Source organism: Pavona decussata, unplaced genomic scaffold (genome assembly GCF_977016875.1).
Source record: "Pavona decussata unplaced genomic scaffold, jaPavDecu1.1 SCAFFOLD_48, whole genome shotgun sequence".
Taxonomy (NCBI): Eukaryota; Metazoa; Cnidaria; class Anthozoa; order Scleractinia; family Agariciidae; genus Pavona; species Pavona decussata.
This window is the reverse complement of record NW_028145470.1, coordinates 487,445-503,971: the sequence shown is the minus strand read 5'-3', so window position 1 is coordinate 503,971 and position 16,527 is coordinate 487,445. Positions and strand designations below refer to the sequence as shown.

At 37.7% G+C, this 16,527-nt stretch overlaps 1 protein-coding gene across 4 annotated transcripts in view; it reads left to right on the top strand.

The window, feature by feature from the left end:
• The window catches only part of LOC146481638 (uncharacterized), a 35,871-nt gene extending 24,483 nt beyond the window's left edge, over window positions 1-11,388 (top strand). For 3 of the 4 annotated variants that reach the window (XM_085107681.1, XM_085107683.1, XM_085107682.1), the window contains exons 3-12: window positions 1,489-1,715; window positions 2,169-2,257; window positions 2,818-2,890; window positions 4,068-4,123; window positions 4,642-4,759; window positions 5,137-5,198; window positions 6,708-6,887; window positions 7,922-8,118; window positions 10,241-10,366; window positions 11,249-11,388. In XM_085107681.1, the coding sequence (XP_084963807.1) occupies window positions 5,174-5,198; window positions 6,708-6,887; window positions 7,922-8,118; window positions 10,241-10,366; window positions 11,249-11,329 (609 nt within the window). In that variant the 5' untranslated portion in view covers window positions 1,489-1,715; window positions 2,169-2,257; window positions 2,818-2,890; ... (1 more) ...; window positions 4,642-4,759; window positions 5,137-5,173 and the 3' untranslated portion in view covers window positions 11,330-11,388. Of the gene's footprint in view, window positions 1-1,488; window positions 1,716-2,168; window positions 2,258-2,817; window positions 2,891-4,067; window positions 4,124-4,641; window positions 4,760-5,136; window positions 5,199-6,696; window positions 6,888-7,921; window positions 8,119-10,240; window positions 10,367-11,248 lie in introns of all 4 variants that reach the window. The other variant, XM_085107684.1, reaches the window with a different exon arrangement.
• Window positions 11,389-16,527: the final 5,139 nt, after the last annotated feature.

The following is a 16,527-nucleotide window of genomic DNA, read 5'->3' as shown; positions in this document are numbered from 1 at the left end:
ACCAACTGGCTAGTATGACAATGCCTTGTTCTTTATAATGAATATGATAATGATAATGATGATGATGATGATAATAATAATAATAATAATTAATAATAATAATAATAAACTTTATTAAAATCTCCTTAGAAAACCTATTTACAAATCTTCACCTATTTACAAATAATATTAATATATGACCAATTCACTTTCCAACATTGTAGACTAAAATTTTGATGAAATAATAATAATAATAATAACAATAATAATAATAAGTCTTTAATGATCTTCAAAAGATAAAAATACATATCTTAAGTTACAAATAATAACAATAAAAATAGATTAGATTAAATAAATAAATTTAATAGATTAAAATATGTTAAAATGTATAAAAATCCAAAGCCCATCTACCTCATCTATTATTTTTTACAAGTTCACAAAGACATACTGAAATACGAGTCTATAAACAAACAATAGTTTGAAGCATCCAGTCTTTACCTTAGGGTACATAAAAGTATTTCTCCTCAAGGAGTAGTTCGTGTGCTTCACATTCGGTAAACTTTCTTGTAACAGAGAGTTCTTACAAGAGGCCTTTATAAAAATCTGAATTTCCCCATTTTCAAGTACAGTTGTTCCCTGATATCTACTTCCTTTGAAAAATACTTGTGCGTTTATAGCAGCGGTCTAAAACAATGTTGAATAGTATGCAAAGCGGCAGTAGATGCTCCATATACCAATAAACCATAGTTAAAATTAGACATTACAATTGTCTGGAATAAATGATCCAGCTCATGCTGATGGTAACCTTCTTTTCTAAGGGTTCTAACCACATGTGGGCACTTATTGGACTTAACTAGCTTTTCTTACACGTGGCTCATGAATTTACAATTATCTTGAAACGTAGCTCCTAATATCTTGAGTTTACTACATTGTGGAATGTCAGGCACCTCTTACAATGGAACCTTAAATTCATTTTTACGGACAGTAAGTTTGGATTTCGAATATTCTCTGAGCAGCGTAGGAAAATTGCATAGAGACATAGATGACATAGAGAGCTAAATAACTGAATTCTGATTGGTTGAGACGATAGGGCATTTCTTCTTAATTTTCCTTTCACCAAGGGCAAAATTACTGACTCCTGATTGGTGGAGTGGTGAAAATGAGCATGCCATTTCTACATTTAGTTGGTTTCTTCAATTTGTGCCCAACAACAACAAGTTCTTTCAGGTTCTCTGAAGTTTGACTTTTTAAGGCAGGTTGTTTGTGCCATACATGGAAATCAAGTACTATGGCTAAAAGGAAATTCTTAAAGGTGTATTTCCATGTCTTAATTACATGTCTGTACAAGAAACATCATAAGATTATTTGTGTCAAAAGCTAAAAACTTAAATCGGTTTTGTTTGGATGAAAAACTGAAATTATTCGTGGTGACCAAGTGCTTTCACCTCTATCGCTACGGCTTTTTCCAAATAAGCAAAACCAAACATGATAGTACCCTTTTGATGGCAGGACGGAGCAGGTCAAATTCAGTGGAAGAAATTACTCTGCAAGTTCCTTCTTTGTACTCACCGTTGGCTATTTTCATCAAGCATCCTTTGACAGTGGACATGAATGTTTACTAGTACACATCGCTCCAACGCAGACACAAGCACAGTAGGCTGTTACAGCGGAGTCATGTTAATGAGCAAAAGTTGGTTCCTGTAAAACTAACAAAGGTTTGCTAACTGTGGTCTCAGGTAAGACAATTGTGAAATACTAATTACACAAAAAGTTCTTTGTTTTCTTGTCTCAAAACTCAATGTGCTCGACTCAAACCTCGATACTCAAAGCTTTCGAGTTTCGAGGATCGAGGAAGTCCAAGTTTCAAGGGACCAGCTGCCAACTTACATTTGCATGGTACTGTAGGTGCTGTATGCTATGGTAACCTCAATAGCTTGCTTACCATCAGTAACTTGCTTACCAGTCATTGTGCATTGATTTAATACCATTATCGTTGTATCAACTGAGAAAGTGGTACTATGTAATACTGCTTTGTCAAAAATAAAGTGCTGAAAAGTGCTGCAAACCAGTGCCAGCCACCTTAATTTTTTATTGACTGTGGGAACACTAGCTTTACTCGGGGTTGATGATGTCTACCCAGGAACTGAGAACAGTGTGTCAGTGTGTCAGTCATTCTTTCTATTTTTCAGGTTTTTGCTTGGACCATCTGAGTGTATTAGTTTGGTCATTGTCAACATTTTGGTTGAAATTATCTCTTGTATGTCCACGGAATCCAACGGTGAGTCTCTCGCTTTTTTCTTTTTTAAATTTATGACTTTTTGGAACAAAAACTTTCCCAACAATTAATGAAATCCAAGGAAGATCAATGTCTTGCAAATTCAAAACACGGTCAATAGATCAGACTGATCTAAACAATATAGAGAAAATATTTAGCTCCTTCAACACAAACCTTACAGTTATAGAATCAAAAAACACATGGACTTTAGCTCTCTACTGCAAGTTGCATTGTATTAGTAAGAAGTTTCAGCGGTAAAAAAGAAACAAATCCTTTACATGTAAATCATCATAATAACCAGCTGCAAATGCACAAGAAGGTAAATTAGTCAAAGGACTGAGATGGCATGTATGTTGTTAACAGACTTTTAAAATCAATTTACGAGTACCCTAATCTTGCAGAGAAATTAGTGATTAGGAAAGATCCTCTGTCCTATTTTGAGTCCCATGAAGTGGGGGTTGGGGTATTAAACAGAGGGAGTACCCATCCCATATCTTTTCGTGCAGCTTTATAGATTAAGATGTCGTACAAGAGGTTTAACTGAATCCTTATCTTTCTCCAAGGACATACATGTATAAAATGCTAACAGCTTGGAACAAAGAAGCCATCAGAATCAACACAAAATACTTTTCAATGGTGAGTCTCCTGGTTTTTTTTTTTTATTTTTTTTTTTTATTTTTATTTTTTTTTTATTTATGATGTTTTGGAAGGAAAACAAATTTATGCTGCAATTCCAGTGACTCTCTCCACAACAGCCACCTACACTCAGAATTTTGTGGTTGGCAGAGACGTTGACATTGTGGGGAGGAAGATGAATACAGTATATGGATATAAATATGTAAAACATGAAAAAATATATAAATGTCATCTGTCAACTTGGGCTATATTGGCGGGCTCAACTCTATTATTTAACAATTATTCCATGAGCGCGCGTTGGATATGAGATGATAGATAGCCAACGAGGTGTGTAGCACCGAGTTGGCTATAATCATCTCACATCCAACAAGCGCAAGTGGAATAATTGTTTTATTAAAAACAATCAAGAAATATTGCTAGATCTTACAGATTTTGCTGTGCAAAAACAACCAGAAGACAATTTAATGGTTACCATTTCTCGGCCATGGTATAATGGCTCATATACCATGGCCGCTAAGCCAATCAAATCCCTCAAATTGCATTATACAATGATTCAGTTTTTAATAAAGTGTAGTATCTTGTACAGTGTAGTGTCTTAGTAGTTTGTACTTTTCATTTTCTTGTGTTCATCTTGCTCCGCCTTGTCTAGCTGTATTCATTTGTGGGGCAAGAGAGCCAATACTTGTGTTATTTTTTGAAAAATAAACATTGATTTTAAAATTGAAAAAAAATATACATTGATTGATCGGTGCAGTACATGTCTGCTCCCATATTTTGCTTAGTGTACTATCTGTGAGGAAAAAAAGATAATCATTATACTTGCACTGTAATTTGGTTTAGTTTTCACTTATCTTTTTTTACAAGATTTTGTGGGAAAGAATTTGGTTTAGTTTTCACTTATCTTTTTTTACAAGATTTTGTGGGAAAGAAAACTTTTTTAGTTGTAATCATGTGATTGTGAGTACTCACAATAAATTTCCTAAAATATGATATGTCCCAGCAATCTTTATGGTGCATGTGTATTGGCCGTCATGTTTTAAGGGGTGAATCAAAGCTTATTCTGCATTTATGAAGATTTGTTCTAATGGATCTTTTATACTTGTACCAGTGATAGTACTTCATTTGAAACAGTAAAATAATGAATAAATGTTGTGTAACCGTCTTACTTTGTTTGCAGGAGACACAGTCAGGAGGAACATTGAAAAGTTTTATTCACCTCTGTCCTGATCCTTGGTAAGAATTAAAACTTAACCTTCATAAATAAGTTTATTACATGTAGACTATAACATTATATTGTGCAGTTCCAGAAAAAATCCATACCCACCCCAAGGAAGGTCATTGGAAATTCCTAGGGGGAGGGGGGTCTTAAAAGCCAAAATTTTAGAAGCAAAGTACGAAGCTAAACTGGAATTTCCTGGGAGGAGGGGGGGGGGGTGCAAAACAAAACCTTCCATGGGGGGAGTATGGATATTTTCTGGAACAGCGCATTTAAAATCAATGCTGTATTTGCAATCTCTGGGTTTCTCTCAGCATTTGTAGAGGCACACAAGTTGACAGTATTTAAGGCATACTCTTGCAAAGTTTGCCATTTTGAAAATGATGCAAAAAGATGCCAAAATAATTTAGTGTTTGTATAAAGACCTTGACAATAGATGTACTTGAGATTTTGACAAGGCCAAACACCACATTAACATGCTAAGGCATGCATTCCATTTATTTATTTATTATTAATATTCTTTCTTCCAATACAGCCACCCCTCAATGGGGAGGATTATTGGCCAGGCAGTCAGCAGATGTTTACGAAATTATTTGAAATATGATTTCTAAACAAATCTATAGTATTTGAAGCCTTCATAAATACAGATTCAGGTAAAGCATTCCATTGATTGTAAAAAGAGAATCTGTGGTATTCTGAGTAGGGTTTGATAGTTGTGAATGTCAGTGCTTTTTTGTGCCCTTCATTCATTCTCTTTGGCAATATATTGTGGGAAAACTAAGATAGGGACAATGTCTTGATCACAAGTATTCCCCACAAAGGTCTCCTGTAATATTTTCCGCCACTCTTCATGGGTGTACTTCAGTTGCCATTATGCTCAGGGTGAATTTAAAAGTTTGTTCTGCATTTTGCAAAGATTTGTTCTAATTGTTGTTTATTTCAAATCGAGATTTAAAGCACTTGAACCAGTGATGGTACTTCGTTTGAAACATTAACTACAGTTGTGTAATTTTCTTTACTTTGTTTACAGATCAGAGTCAGGAGACACATTCAGGAGGAATCTCAGAATGTTTTGTTTTTCTCTGATCCTTGGTAAGAATTTAAACTTGAACTTTGGAAGCCTTAATCAAAATACAGTGGAACACCAACTATAACGGCAAATGTTCACGTATCCCAAGGAAAACTTTTTACAGTCTGATATTTGTAATACTATCCGACAATTTATAGGAGAAAGAGAATGAAAGTAGTTTAAATCCCTTGAATTTATTGAATAACTGCATAGTGCATTAATTATAAGAAGGTCCAGTGGAAAGGGGGCTATAAATGATGATTTGGTCTTGGAATCCAAATTTTACTAAATTTGTTCTGTAGGCTCTAACTTTTGTTAAGTGACAGTCAAGAGAGGAAATCATTTTGAGCATCACCCAAAGGACAAAGTGGAGCAAATATTCCTTCCCTCAAAGTCTTTGATGCTTGCTCCTGGCATCTCAGTAAAGCTCCAACCCCCAAAGGACAATTAATATTTGTGAGATGGATCATAACATACATGTTTGGATTGTTGCTAAGCAAGGTTGCTATGTGTGATCACAGTGTCTACATGTACAACAGCACAAGGAAATTACAAAATCGAAAATCGATTTAATTTGTATAACGTAGCACCACAAAGTCACTGCCGTGCTTATCAAAAAACAAATAGGACTGATAAAAAATGTGTGAATTAAAATAGATTGAGTTCGTAGTGATTGGCAGATTTTCTTGACATAATCAATGCCGATTGATGGATTGCAAAAATCTGATTGAGAATGTGGTATTATTTAAAGTGACACAGCCATACTTAAAAAAGGAATAATCTGAGTGCTCCTATCAGGATTACTAGTTCGGATGCTCTACCACTGAGCTACAGGAGACTCGTAGGAGCTAAGCCATTGAACAACAAGGTTCATGGGACAAACATCCTGCATACTGCTATGATTGGAATGTCATGTGTGGCATATGTGCAGGACACACATCAACAGAATTGATTAAACATAATTATTCAGTTGCCTTTGCTTGTGTCCTTTTCGCCTCATTGCCAATTGCAAGCTGTTATTGAAAGGAGCCTATTATTTTTTCTGTTGTTTGTGTCTTCTTGACCTCGATACGATGGTGAATTTCAATATTTCGTCTTATTGCTGTTTTGCTGTTTATTATGCAGTACAAGGTGACTCTAACTTCTGATTGAGTCTTATGTCAAGAAATCCATGTTAATGAGATTCATGAACTGTATGATAGACATCACAAGGTGTCCCCTAACCTTAATTCTTACTAAAACAGACAGACAGACAGACAGACAGACACCTTTATTTAGTTATAAAGCTCAGGGTAGTCCCTTCAGGAGCTTTTAAAAGCACTCTGCTATCAATAGGAGCCCTGAGCACAAACACAAATAATTCTGTCAACCATGAAGACAAATGAAAATGACAAAAAGGTCTGTCTTATATAAAGTACCCAAATTCAGGGTTAGGTGCATTTCTGGACATAAGTGGAGTCTATGGATGAAATCCTAAAGTACTACATAAATATAATGTTGATGAACTGCTTTTTACTGCAGATATGGCACAGGCGACACTCTTATGATCAAGGTTGCCAGCTCCATCAACTCTCAGCCTGTAGCAAATGGATTCCCTGCCCCACCCCCCAGTGTGTCTGCTGGTAATGCACCCTCTGCTATGGTGTACAGGAATCCAGCAGTTAATGCTGAACTACCTGAGGTCAACGAACCTGAGAAGCCTCTTAATGGAGGTGAGGCAAAGTACTTAACAATAAATTATTAGGTTATGAGCTCCAAATTTCTATCGCATGATAGTTGATGAGGGCAAAGCCCGAATCGACTATCACGCATAGAAACCGAGAGCGAATAATCTAATTGTTTTAGTATAAATCTACATGTACTAGTTGTTCAAAACTTAACAACAAGACAGGTTTACGTTTTTATTGAATAATATAAATAGGTCAGGCCACGCTCTACTCACTATTTACAACATAATAGATAGTGAGTAGCGTAGCCAATAAGGGAACAGCATTCGTGATAGAACGCTTGTAGATTTATACTAATTAACAAATAGAATGACACTTCCCCCTTAATGCAGGTTAAACATGTCTGCTGTCAAATTTGCTCGTTTATTGAGTGTTTTTAAACGTGTTTTAAGATCGATGTAGTAAAAACCTACAAATGCGATTCTAGCATTTTTCCAGGTTAGCCTAAAAAGGTTCTTATATATTTGATGTCTACTGAGAATGTACATTGTAAGCTGCAGCGTGTAATTAGACTCTAATAAGTTTTTATTTTCTTAAGAGGAAAAGGTACTTGTTACTGGTCCAACAACTAGTTTTGTGTGGGTGTGGTCCCTTCCTTATGTACCATGTATGTGTAATTATGTCTTTTAAGAGTACATTCTGAGCAAATACAAAACCCGTTCTAGGTCCAGTGTGTAAAGAATAGTACAGGACTGATGAGTGTTTGTGCCGACACGAAGATCAGACTTGCACCTTGCGCATTCATTGAAAAAAGCTGCAAACCTGCTAGGCATTTGTGTATGCCTTCACATAACCTTTTGTCTATACCAGAGGAATTTTAGCAGGTTTTGATTGTTTTCATAAGTACTTGGTAATCCCCCTCAAACTGTCTTTCGTAATTGTATCCATTAAGTGATTAAAAAGAACTGTTTCCTGTCTCTGTTACAAAACAATGCTACGTCTTCCTGCAATCCCAGGACGCACGTTATGTAGTGTAAATTCCAAGTCCACAATGGCCGTTTACAAATCGTGTTCTTCAGGTGTTGGTGACTCCACAGACGTCAGTAGCAGAGATGTTCAACCTACTGTCGTTCCAATGCCTCCTCCATATTCTCAGGTCCAGGCTTCTCCCGGTCAGGTGCTGTTGTTTGACAGGGGACTGATGGAAGCTGTGACAAATGCACAGAACTTTGTTGCTCAAACTTTCGCTGGAGCAAGAATCCTGAAAAACCATAATGTAAGTTACTCCTCTGTATAAAAGATATTGCCCAAGAGAGATCGCAGGATGGAATCTCAGTTGCACCCCCAATCAAGGTCATTAATTTGCTGGTAAAATCATGTTGGCTATGGTCAGCATGAAATAGTTGTAACAGCATTCCAAAGTAGTGGGGGATGTAAAGATGGTAGCATTCTTTTTTACTATTTTGTAATTTGTAGATTATCTTACTTTGAGGGAGTTAGGTCACAATTGAAACGAAAGTTCTGTTCCTTTCTCCTGCCCCCCCCCCCCCCCCCCCCGCCACTCACCCTTGATTTATTTGTTATTAGTTAATATATGTTTAACTTCGTTATTTTCTCTTGTTATCATTGTAATTGTTGAGGCGAATGCATTAAACTCAATGAATATGAATATATGAAACATGATCTACGGATGAAGAATAAGATTAAATAGAAGAAAGATCCTCACAGTTAGTACACAACTTAAGCAGTTACAAAAAGAAAGCCTGAATTTGGTCAAGTTGTGTACTAACTGCGAGGATCTTTCTTCTATTTAATCATCAAACTATTTTTGTTACTGAGCATAATTATGTTCTGCGCATCTCGAGATACTCGGGTTTCCTATGGGTTGTGCCTACTGATACAGGGATATTTTTGTGTGGTTAAAAACTATGCGGAGAAAGCAGAACTAAGCAAGTGCTTTTGGTATCCAAAAAGAAAATTTGGGGCCACCATGCATTTTTCAGAGATAATAAAGCTTCAATTTGGGAAAAACACCATACATTGCTTTGTATTTTACTGTCACGTTTACTTATCTCTCAAAAATGCATGGTTACCCCCAATTTTCTTTTTGGATTCCAATAGCCCTTGTTGAGATCTGCTTTCCCCGCATAGTCATAAACCACACTAAAATACTTCTTTATTAGTAGGCACCGTCCTTAAAGAAGCCACATCATTTTTCGAGAGAGGAGAGAATGTACTTGCCTTGGGTTGGTCTGGCATGTTTGCATTCTTTCATCTTTGATGTTGATTTCTTACATGTCCTACTCTCTTTAACTAAAGTCTGTAACTGCAGCCATTGTGTATTGACGAAAGTGTGTTTTATGGCCGATCTGGACTTGCCCAGGTCGCTCGTTTTTTGTCAAAGTCGAAAGAGGATTTTTTTGTCATCGGCGATACGAACATCTTCCGTCACGTGGTTCCAGCCGCTATTTTGATTCAGTCACGCTAATCGCGTGAAACGAGTCACTTGAATTAATTCTATGGCGGATCTTTCCCAGCTCACAAGCTTTCTTTTTATGTGAAAGCTGGGATGCTGATATTTACAAAAAATCAGTCCAAAACTAATGAAACACCTCAGTTCGTTTCAAAAGTTTCTAAGAAACAATTCTGCTCCAACGGGCCGGTGTGACGCGTTTCATTTGATGTCGACTTTTTGTGCATTTTCCTTCCCATTAACGCCTCTGTCGCAAATGGAGGTTGGGTGCCCAGGAGCCAGGGGCTGGTACCGACAACCCAAACCCAGGTAGGCAGAACACCCCATAAGCCTGCCCTACCCACAACCCAGCCACGAGCCCCGCCCGCAACCCAGCCCCAACCCTAGCACCCGTCACACTGAGACTAGAAGCTCAGTGAAAAAACAATAAGTACATAAGAGAACGAACTAACCCTAACCCTAACCAACCCCCAACACCAATCCCCAACAATAACATGGTAACACTACTGGGAGGGAAGGGAGGGAAAGAAAAGCCCAACAAAACGCGATAAACTAGCCACGCCACGAAAAACGCTGAGTAGAGTAAATTTCCGAGCACGTGCAAAGGAGCACGCCTAAACTGCAAGAGAATACCGCTGGCCACGCAACTGCCTGCAGACCTGAACCAGGCCCCAAACAGTAATGTAACAACAAATACCCAAACGCTAATGTGCTACCCGTGCTCAAACTATACGCCAATAAACGCTAACGCCTCGCTACGCCACGCCACCAAGGAGCAAACTTGCTCCAAGTCGTTAACTAAGTTAAATTACATTTAACCCTATAATAATGTCAATTGAAATCATGTAAGGCTTAAGCTTACCCATAAATTCCAAGTACCCTTCAACTTGAAACACTAATTTTGGCTTTGTTTTTGTTTTTCCAGGGAGTTCTTCACTTCCAGGGGAAAACCGAGGGTTTGAGTTGGTCGTACATCTTTGGACAGCTTGAGCGAAACAGGACTGCTCTGAAAATTGTGGACTACAGCGTTAGTCAGACTACTCTGGAACAGGTAAACACTGGGTCACTGTGCATATTAGTATAAGATGGTATCCTGTGGCTCATGCATGGCACCTTTGACATGAACATCGGTGATTTCCTTGTTTTCTGTCGTTATTTCCAAATATTTGGCCTCAATTGTTTCTCTCCCGTTGTAAATATATATATATGGGTACTAATGAATCGTTAGTGAAATCTGTTGGATAGGATACCCTTGTAATGGATAGGCATCCCATTCAGAGAAGAATAGTAATACTCCTAGTTGCTTTATCAATCCGAATTGCATGGGTTGCCTGTGTTCCTAGCTCGCCTCCACCTACCTTGATACTGTATTACCAACTTAACAGACAGAACACATCTGCGTCTCCTTTACAGTGTCTAATTTGGGCATACTGTAGTCAGATTTAAGAGCTGTGTGGAAATGCTAAAAAAGGCCCCTTACTGATTCAACCAACCTGTTAATAGAGACTCTATCAGTCATATCTCTCTCAGGTTCTCTTAATTCTTGAAAACACGAAAAGAAAGTGCACTTCCCTGATAAAATGTTAGTCTGAGCTTCTAAAAAGCCATGTCACGAGCAATGTTACCAAAGTCCAAGTAATACGTACGGGAAACATTTTCTTTCAACTTGTCGCACAACAATGTTGCAAGTGCAAGTTGTGATTGTTTGTTGCCCGTATTACCACCTCCGCGTATTACCGTATTACCACCTCATGTTGCAGAAACTAGACGCTGTTTCTACTTTCTGCAACACGAAAATTTCTTGCGCGCGGATGTTGTAATACGGGCAACAAACAATCACAACATGCAATTCAACATTGTTGCTCGACAAGTCAGTGAAAGAAAACATTGCCCGTATTACTTGGCCTTAACAATGTCTGTATACCTTTGACAGGTTTTCATTAACTTCGCTAAAGAACAGCATGCAGAGGAACGGACGTCTGTGAAGAGGACATGTGGATGCATGCCTTGTTAACTGAACACAAGAATAGCTTTGAAACTGTTGAAGTATTTATTCGATTTAGGAATTACCTCTCGGGAAAATGATAATTTCCTATCAGTTTGTGTAACTTATTTAGTTTCCTAGCAAAAGAAAACGGAACATTCCATTGGATAAATTAAGTACTGCAAACGTTTTTGTCCTACTTCGATTGTATGTTTTGCATGAGTTATTATCCCATGTAATTTTCATGGTTATATATTACGTTTTGCGAAATGCTACTCAAGTGTAACAATATGGTGCGGATGGTTCGCAACAGAATCGCGGTCAACTGTGAGGATTTTGCGTATTTTCCGCTACTGGAAAAATAAACTTTTGGACTGAAACAGTACGATTTGCATTGGAAAAGTAACGTTTTGGACTCAAAACGCTAGGATTTGTACAAAAAAGTAACGTTTGGACTGAAACAGTAGGATTTGCACTGGAAAAGTCACGTTTTGGACTCAAAACGGAAGGATTTGTACGAAAAAGTAACGTTTTGGACTGAAACTGTACGATTTGCACAGGAAAAGTAACGTTTTGGACTCAAAGCGGTAGGATTTGTACAAAAAAGTAACGTTTTGGACTGAAACAGTACGATTTGCACAGGAAAAGTCACGTTTTGGACCTAAAACGGTAGGATTTGTGCAAAAAAATAACGTTTTGGAATCGAAACAGTACGATTTGTATGAAAAAGTAACGTTTTGGACTGTAACAGTACGATTTTTACGTAAAAAAACGTTTTGGGCACAATGCGATAGGATTTGTACGAAATAGTTACGTTTTGGACTCAAATTCGCTGGTTTAGAATGAGAACTTAACAAATTCTCCAAATTCGCGTAAACTTAGTGGCCTCCATCGCCCTTCCAAAATCGCATAATTAATTTATTTTGAAAGTTTTCTAAGGGTATTTCACACTGAAATTTCATTTAGTTATCACAAGAACTGCAAAGAAAGCAATGAACTAATGAGATAGTCTGAAATGTCAGCCGTCTCCTCCCCCTAACCCACAGGGGGCGCGGGAGAGAGAGACGTCTGAATTCCGAGCGTTATAATGCCGTCCGGTGACGTCACGTACTTTTGCGAATATGGTAGGTAGTTTTTGATTGGTTCTTACCTAATTGAAATAGATAACCGTTTCCTATTGGTCGAACTTGCGAAAACAGATATTTCATTTCGGCGGCGAATATAAAGTGTTGACAGGCCAGCCACAACTCGTAAGTTCATGGTGTGAAAAGTGACTTCTCGAGTATCTCTCTTAAGGACTTTCCTTTTTGGTATGAGATACGTGGGAGGCTCTTTCAATATTTCTCGAGCCAATGGTTGGTTTCAAGGTGTTTTTGAGGTTAATTAGACAGCGCTGGGTGGTAAGTTGTGAAGAAGAGAAGAATTTTATTTTGCACTTTCTCGTTTTGTTATAAAGCCGACTTCCGTTCAGTGAATTTAATCTCAGAGGTTATTTTTCAATTGTGTTGTGTTATTTCAATTGTGTTGATAGCCTCTTGCCTGAAGGCGCGTTTTGAAGTTGGTGGTATTGCAATAGAATGATTTCACTGAGCAGTTGGTTCTCAGAAGTCTCAGCGATTCTACAATCAAGCGGGAATCCTTGACATTCGCACGCACTTTAAACCTACAGAGACTTTCCAGTACACATTTTTCTTCCTGCCACCCACCGGGGTCAGAAAAGGACTCATAAAAAATGAAGCCCTGAAACTTCTTCGAAACAACTCCTCTGCAAAATCATTCTATTACAACATCATCCACTTCAAAACGCACTTTTGGGCTAGAGGCTACCCCACAATCTTATTGAAAAAATAACCTCCGATTTTCACTGAACGGAAGTCGGCTTTACAACAAAACAATAAAGTGCGAAACAAAATTCTTTCTTTTGTCACAACTTACCACCCGGCGTTGCCTAACCTCAAAAACATCTTGAGGACCAAATGACTTTTATTCAAAACCAACAATTGCTTCGAGTAGTATTCTGAAGGACCTACTCTTATTTCATACAAAAAAAAAACAGTCAATAAAAGCAAAACCATAACGAGAAGTCACATTTCATACCACTATACCACGAGCTTTAATAGGAGACGTGTCTGGGCTGTCAACACTTTATTTACTATATAACAATTATCGGAACATTTTTCAATTCATCTTCGGTGAAAAATGAAGTGCGATCCCGTACATGCATTCTTGATGCTTTGTCTTCAAATTTTACGACTCAAAAAACGTACACAACCTCTTACATTATGCATGCTGCAATGCCCGCCGCGCGCTTCCATGACTCGTGGCCGCCATTTTGTTTAAAAGGTTTTTATTTATGCAAAATTGCATAAATTACTGTGTGACGTCAACGGACGACATTATAACGCTCGGAATTCAGACGCCTCTCTCTCCCGCGCCCCCTGTGGGTTAGGGGGAGGAGACGGCTGACATTTCAGACTACTAATGAGACCTCGACGTGAAAACGTGTAACCAAGGTAAGCACGAGAAACGTGCAACCGGTGTTAAGCGCGGGAAAACACAAAACCGGTGTTTTGATATTGTTCTTGCCGACGTTGTATTTGTCTCGAGTTCTAATTAGTTTATAACGCTTTCTTGTGAGAGACAACACAAAAGCTGAAAAGCCGTTCAAGTTGATGCAAAACTTTTGCTTTTTTCGCTTTTGTCTTTAAAATCATAAGTCTTTCATCGGTTACATGTTGAGTTATTAGCTCTATATTTTCTTCTCTAGTTCTGTTTCTTTTGAAAGCTTATATAATGCAAATAAAATAATTTGAAAATAAAGTGGATTAACGTGTCTTTCCTGCTGATGTGAACAAACAAGAGAGGACCCCTTGATCCTCTCTTGGAACAAACAGTTCGTCTCGTGGATCGTGGAGCGAGACACGAGATGAACGCGCGGGACAACCTTTCGCTTCAAGTCTCCCAGTCTGATTTCAGACGCATGCGCGTATTGCTTTTACTGGCTCGGGGAACTATGAAGTAAAAGTGGCTTCTCTAACCTGTAGCATACGAGCGATGGTTGGGTGTGTTTTATTTAGAGATTTTCCGAATGTGAAGAGATTAGAATGTGCTCCTCTTGAGTATTGAAAGAAATAGACACACACCAAGAAGTGGTATGTCAAACAGACACTGCAGGGAAGTAAAGTCCGCTAGGTGGTGGTCGGTAGATCGTAAAATGTTCGAAATAAGATTAGTTACAGATAATAGACCTTCTGCAAAGATGTCATAATTAAAACCAGTGAAGAAGCCGTATCAATGGTATAGAGACCGTCAGGAGATAAAACTGATGAAAATCCCAGATGATTAATAGATCTTAAAGACACTAAAAATATTCTTGAGCGATTGCAAAGAAGTCATAAAGAGGCCGTTAATGAGATTTCAAAAAAAAACATCGCACAGAATGTAAAGAAAAAAATAAAATGTATTGTATAGAAATCACAAGAAAGGCGAAGAGTCTCAGATAAGACTGAGATCGGAAAGAGGTAGTAAAGAAATGTAAAATAATAATAATAATAATTATTATAATAATAATAATAATAATAATAATAATAATAAAATGATCTCTTTATTAAAATATTCCAAGCAAAATTGATATTTACAAGTTAAAAGTAGAAAAAAGAACTATTAAAAACCTATTTACAATTAATTTCGATTAAAAAAGAGAGTATTTTGAAGCACAACAGAGCTATTTTCAAGCACAATTTTTTAAAAAACACTTAAAATAATAAATTAAAAAAACAAAAAGTCATTCTTGTGACCAATTTGCTTTCCACTATTCAAAGACTAAAATTTTGATGAAATAAAATAATAATAATAATAATAATAATAATAATAATAATAATAATAATAATAATAATAATAATAATAATAATAATAATAACAATAAGAATAAGAATAATAAGAATAATGATGCTGATGATGATAATGATAAAATTAGACTGCGAGCAGTCCTCCTGTTTTCCTCAGATCACGCGAGCAAAAGCGCCGGCAAAATTATACAAATTAGAAAAGCGAACAAGGAGGGATTGGGGAGAGGAGGGAAAAGGAGGTCTCTTTCTTTTTCCTTTCCCTCTGCGCCCGCGTTTCTCTCGGGTCGCGGCTTCCTCGTTCGCTTGATCAATCGCGCGCTACGGAAGTTAGGAAAAGAAAGAGACTGCTCGCCGTCTATGATAAAATATATCGTAAGAATAAAAGGATAGTAAAAAAAAAGTAGTAAAACATGTCGTAAAGAAATCGTAAGTGGATCGGACAGAGGTAGTAATCAGATTGCAAAGAGATGTAAAGAAATCATAAAGATATTGTAACGTGATTGCAAACAGGTATTTAAGTGATTGTAAAGAGTTCACAAACAGATCGTAGCGGGATCGAAAAAAGAGGGCAAAGAGATTGTAAAGAGATAGATAGATAGTACACAGCAACGAGGATGTTGTCTAAAGTTGGCTAGTTAGGCAACTACCGCAAAAACATCAATATTGTGTTTCGTTCTTGTCAGTCGTAAGAAAAGGCCTTTGTCCAGGTGTATCGTGTGACAATTGATTAACGGAGACTTCCCTGCTAGCAGAGGTCTCTTTCCCGTTGTATTCGCTGAACTGACGGGCGCGAGGAAAAGAGACGGACTGTGTTGAGCATGCGCCACGGTTACCTAGTGATCGAACTGTCACGTGATGCCATGTTACTATGCGGGCTCAATAAATGACAGCGGAGTAACTGTAAACGAATGCGCGAGAGACAGAGGGCTCAAGTCACGGACAGCAAACAATACAGGGAGCATGCGTTTGTAAGCGTCGTCCACGACTACGGACGGCGGTTGAATCAAAGTCCGTTTCGACCCAGGGTAGAGGTCTCTTTTCCTCGCGCCCGTCAGTTCAGCGAATAGGCCTCTGCTAGCAGGGAATTAATGGACGCACTTGTTAGGAAACTTTTTTTCTGTCATTTTAAGAAAATAAAATTTAAGTTTTTATTTCAGTTACCGACCTTATATCACGATGAAAATCTTTGAGGCGTTCGTAATTAAATTCGACCACTAATTGTATCTTTCCCTTTCGTTTCTCTCGCTGACATCAGACTGATAAACTGTGACATCTATGATATAACGTTGAGGGAGTGGAATTTTTTTCCAAGTAGTCAGTTGTTTTTTATTCAGAAAATCTGTGCATTTCACTTCGATTAGAATTGAAGCACAGCCCTGT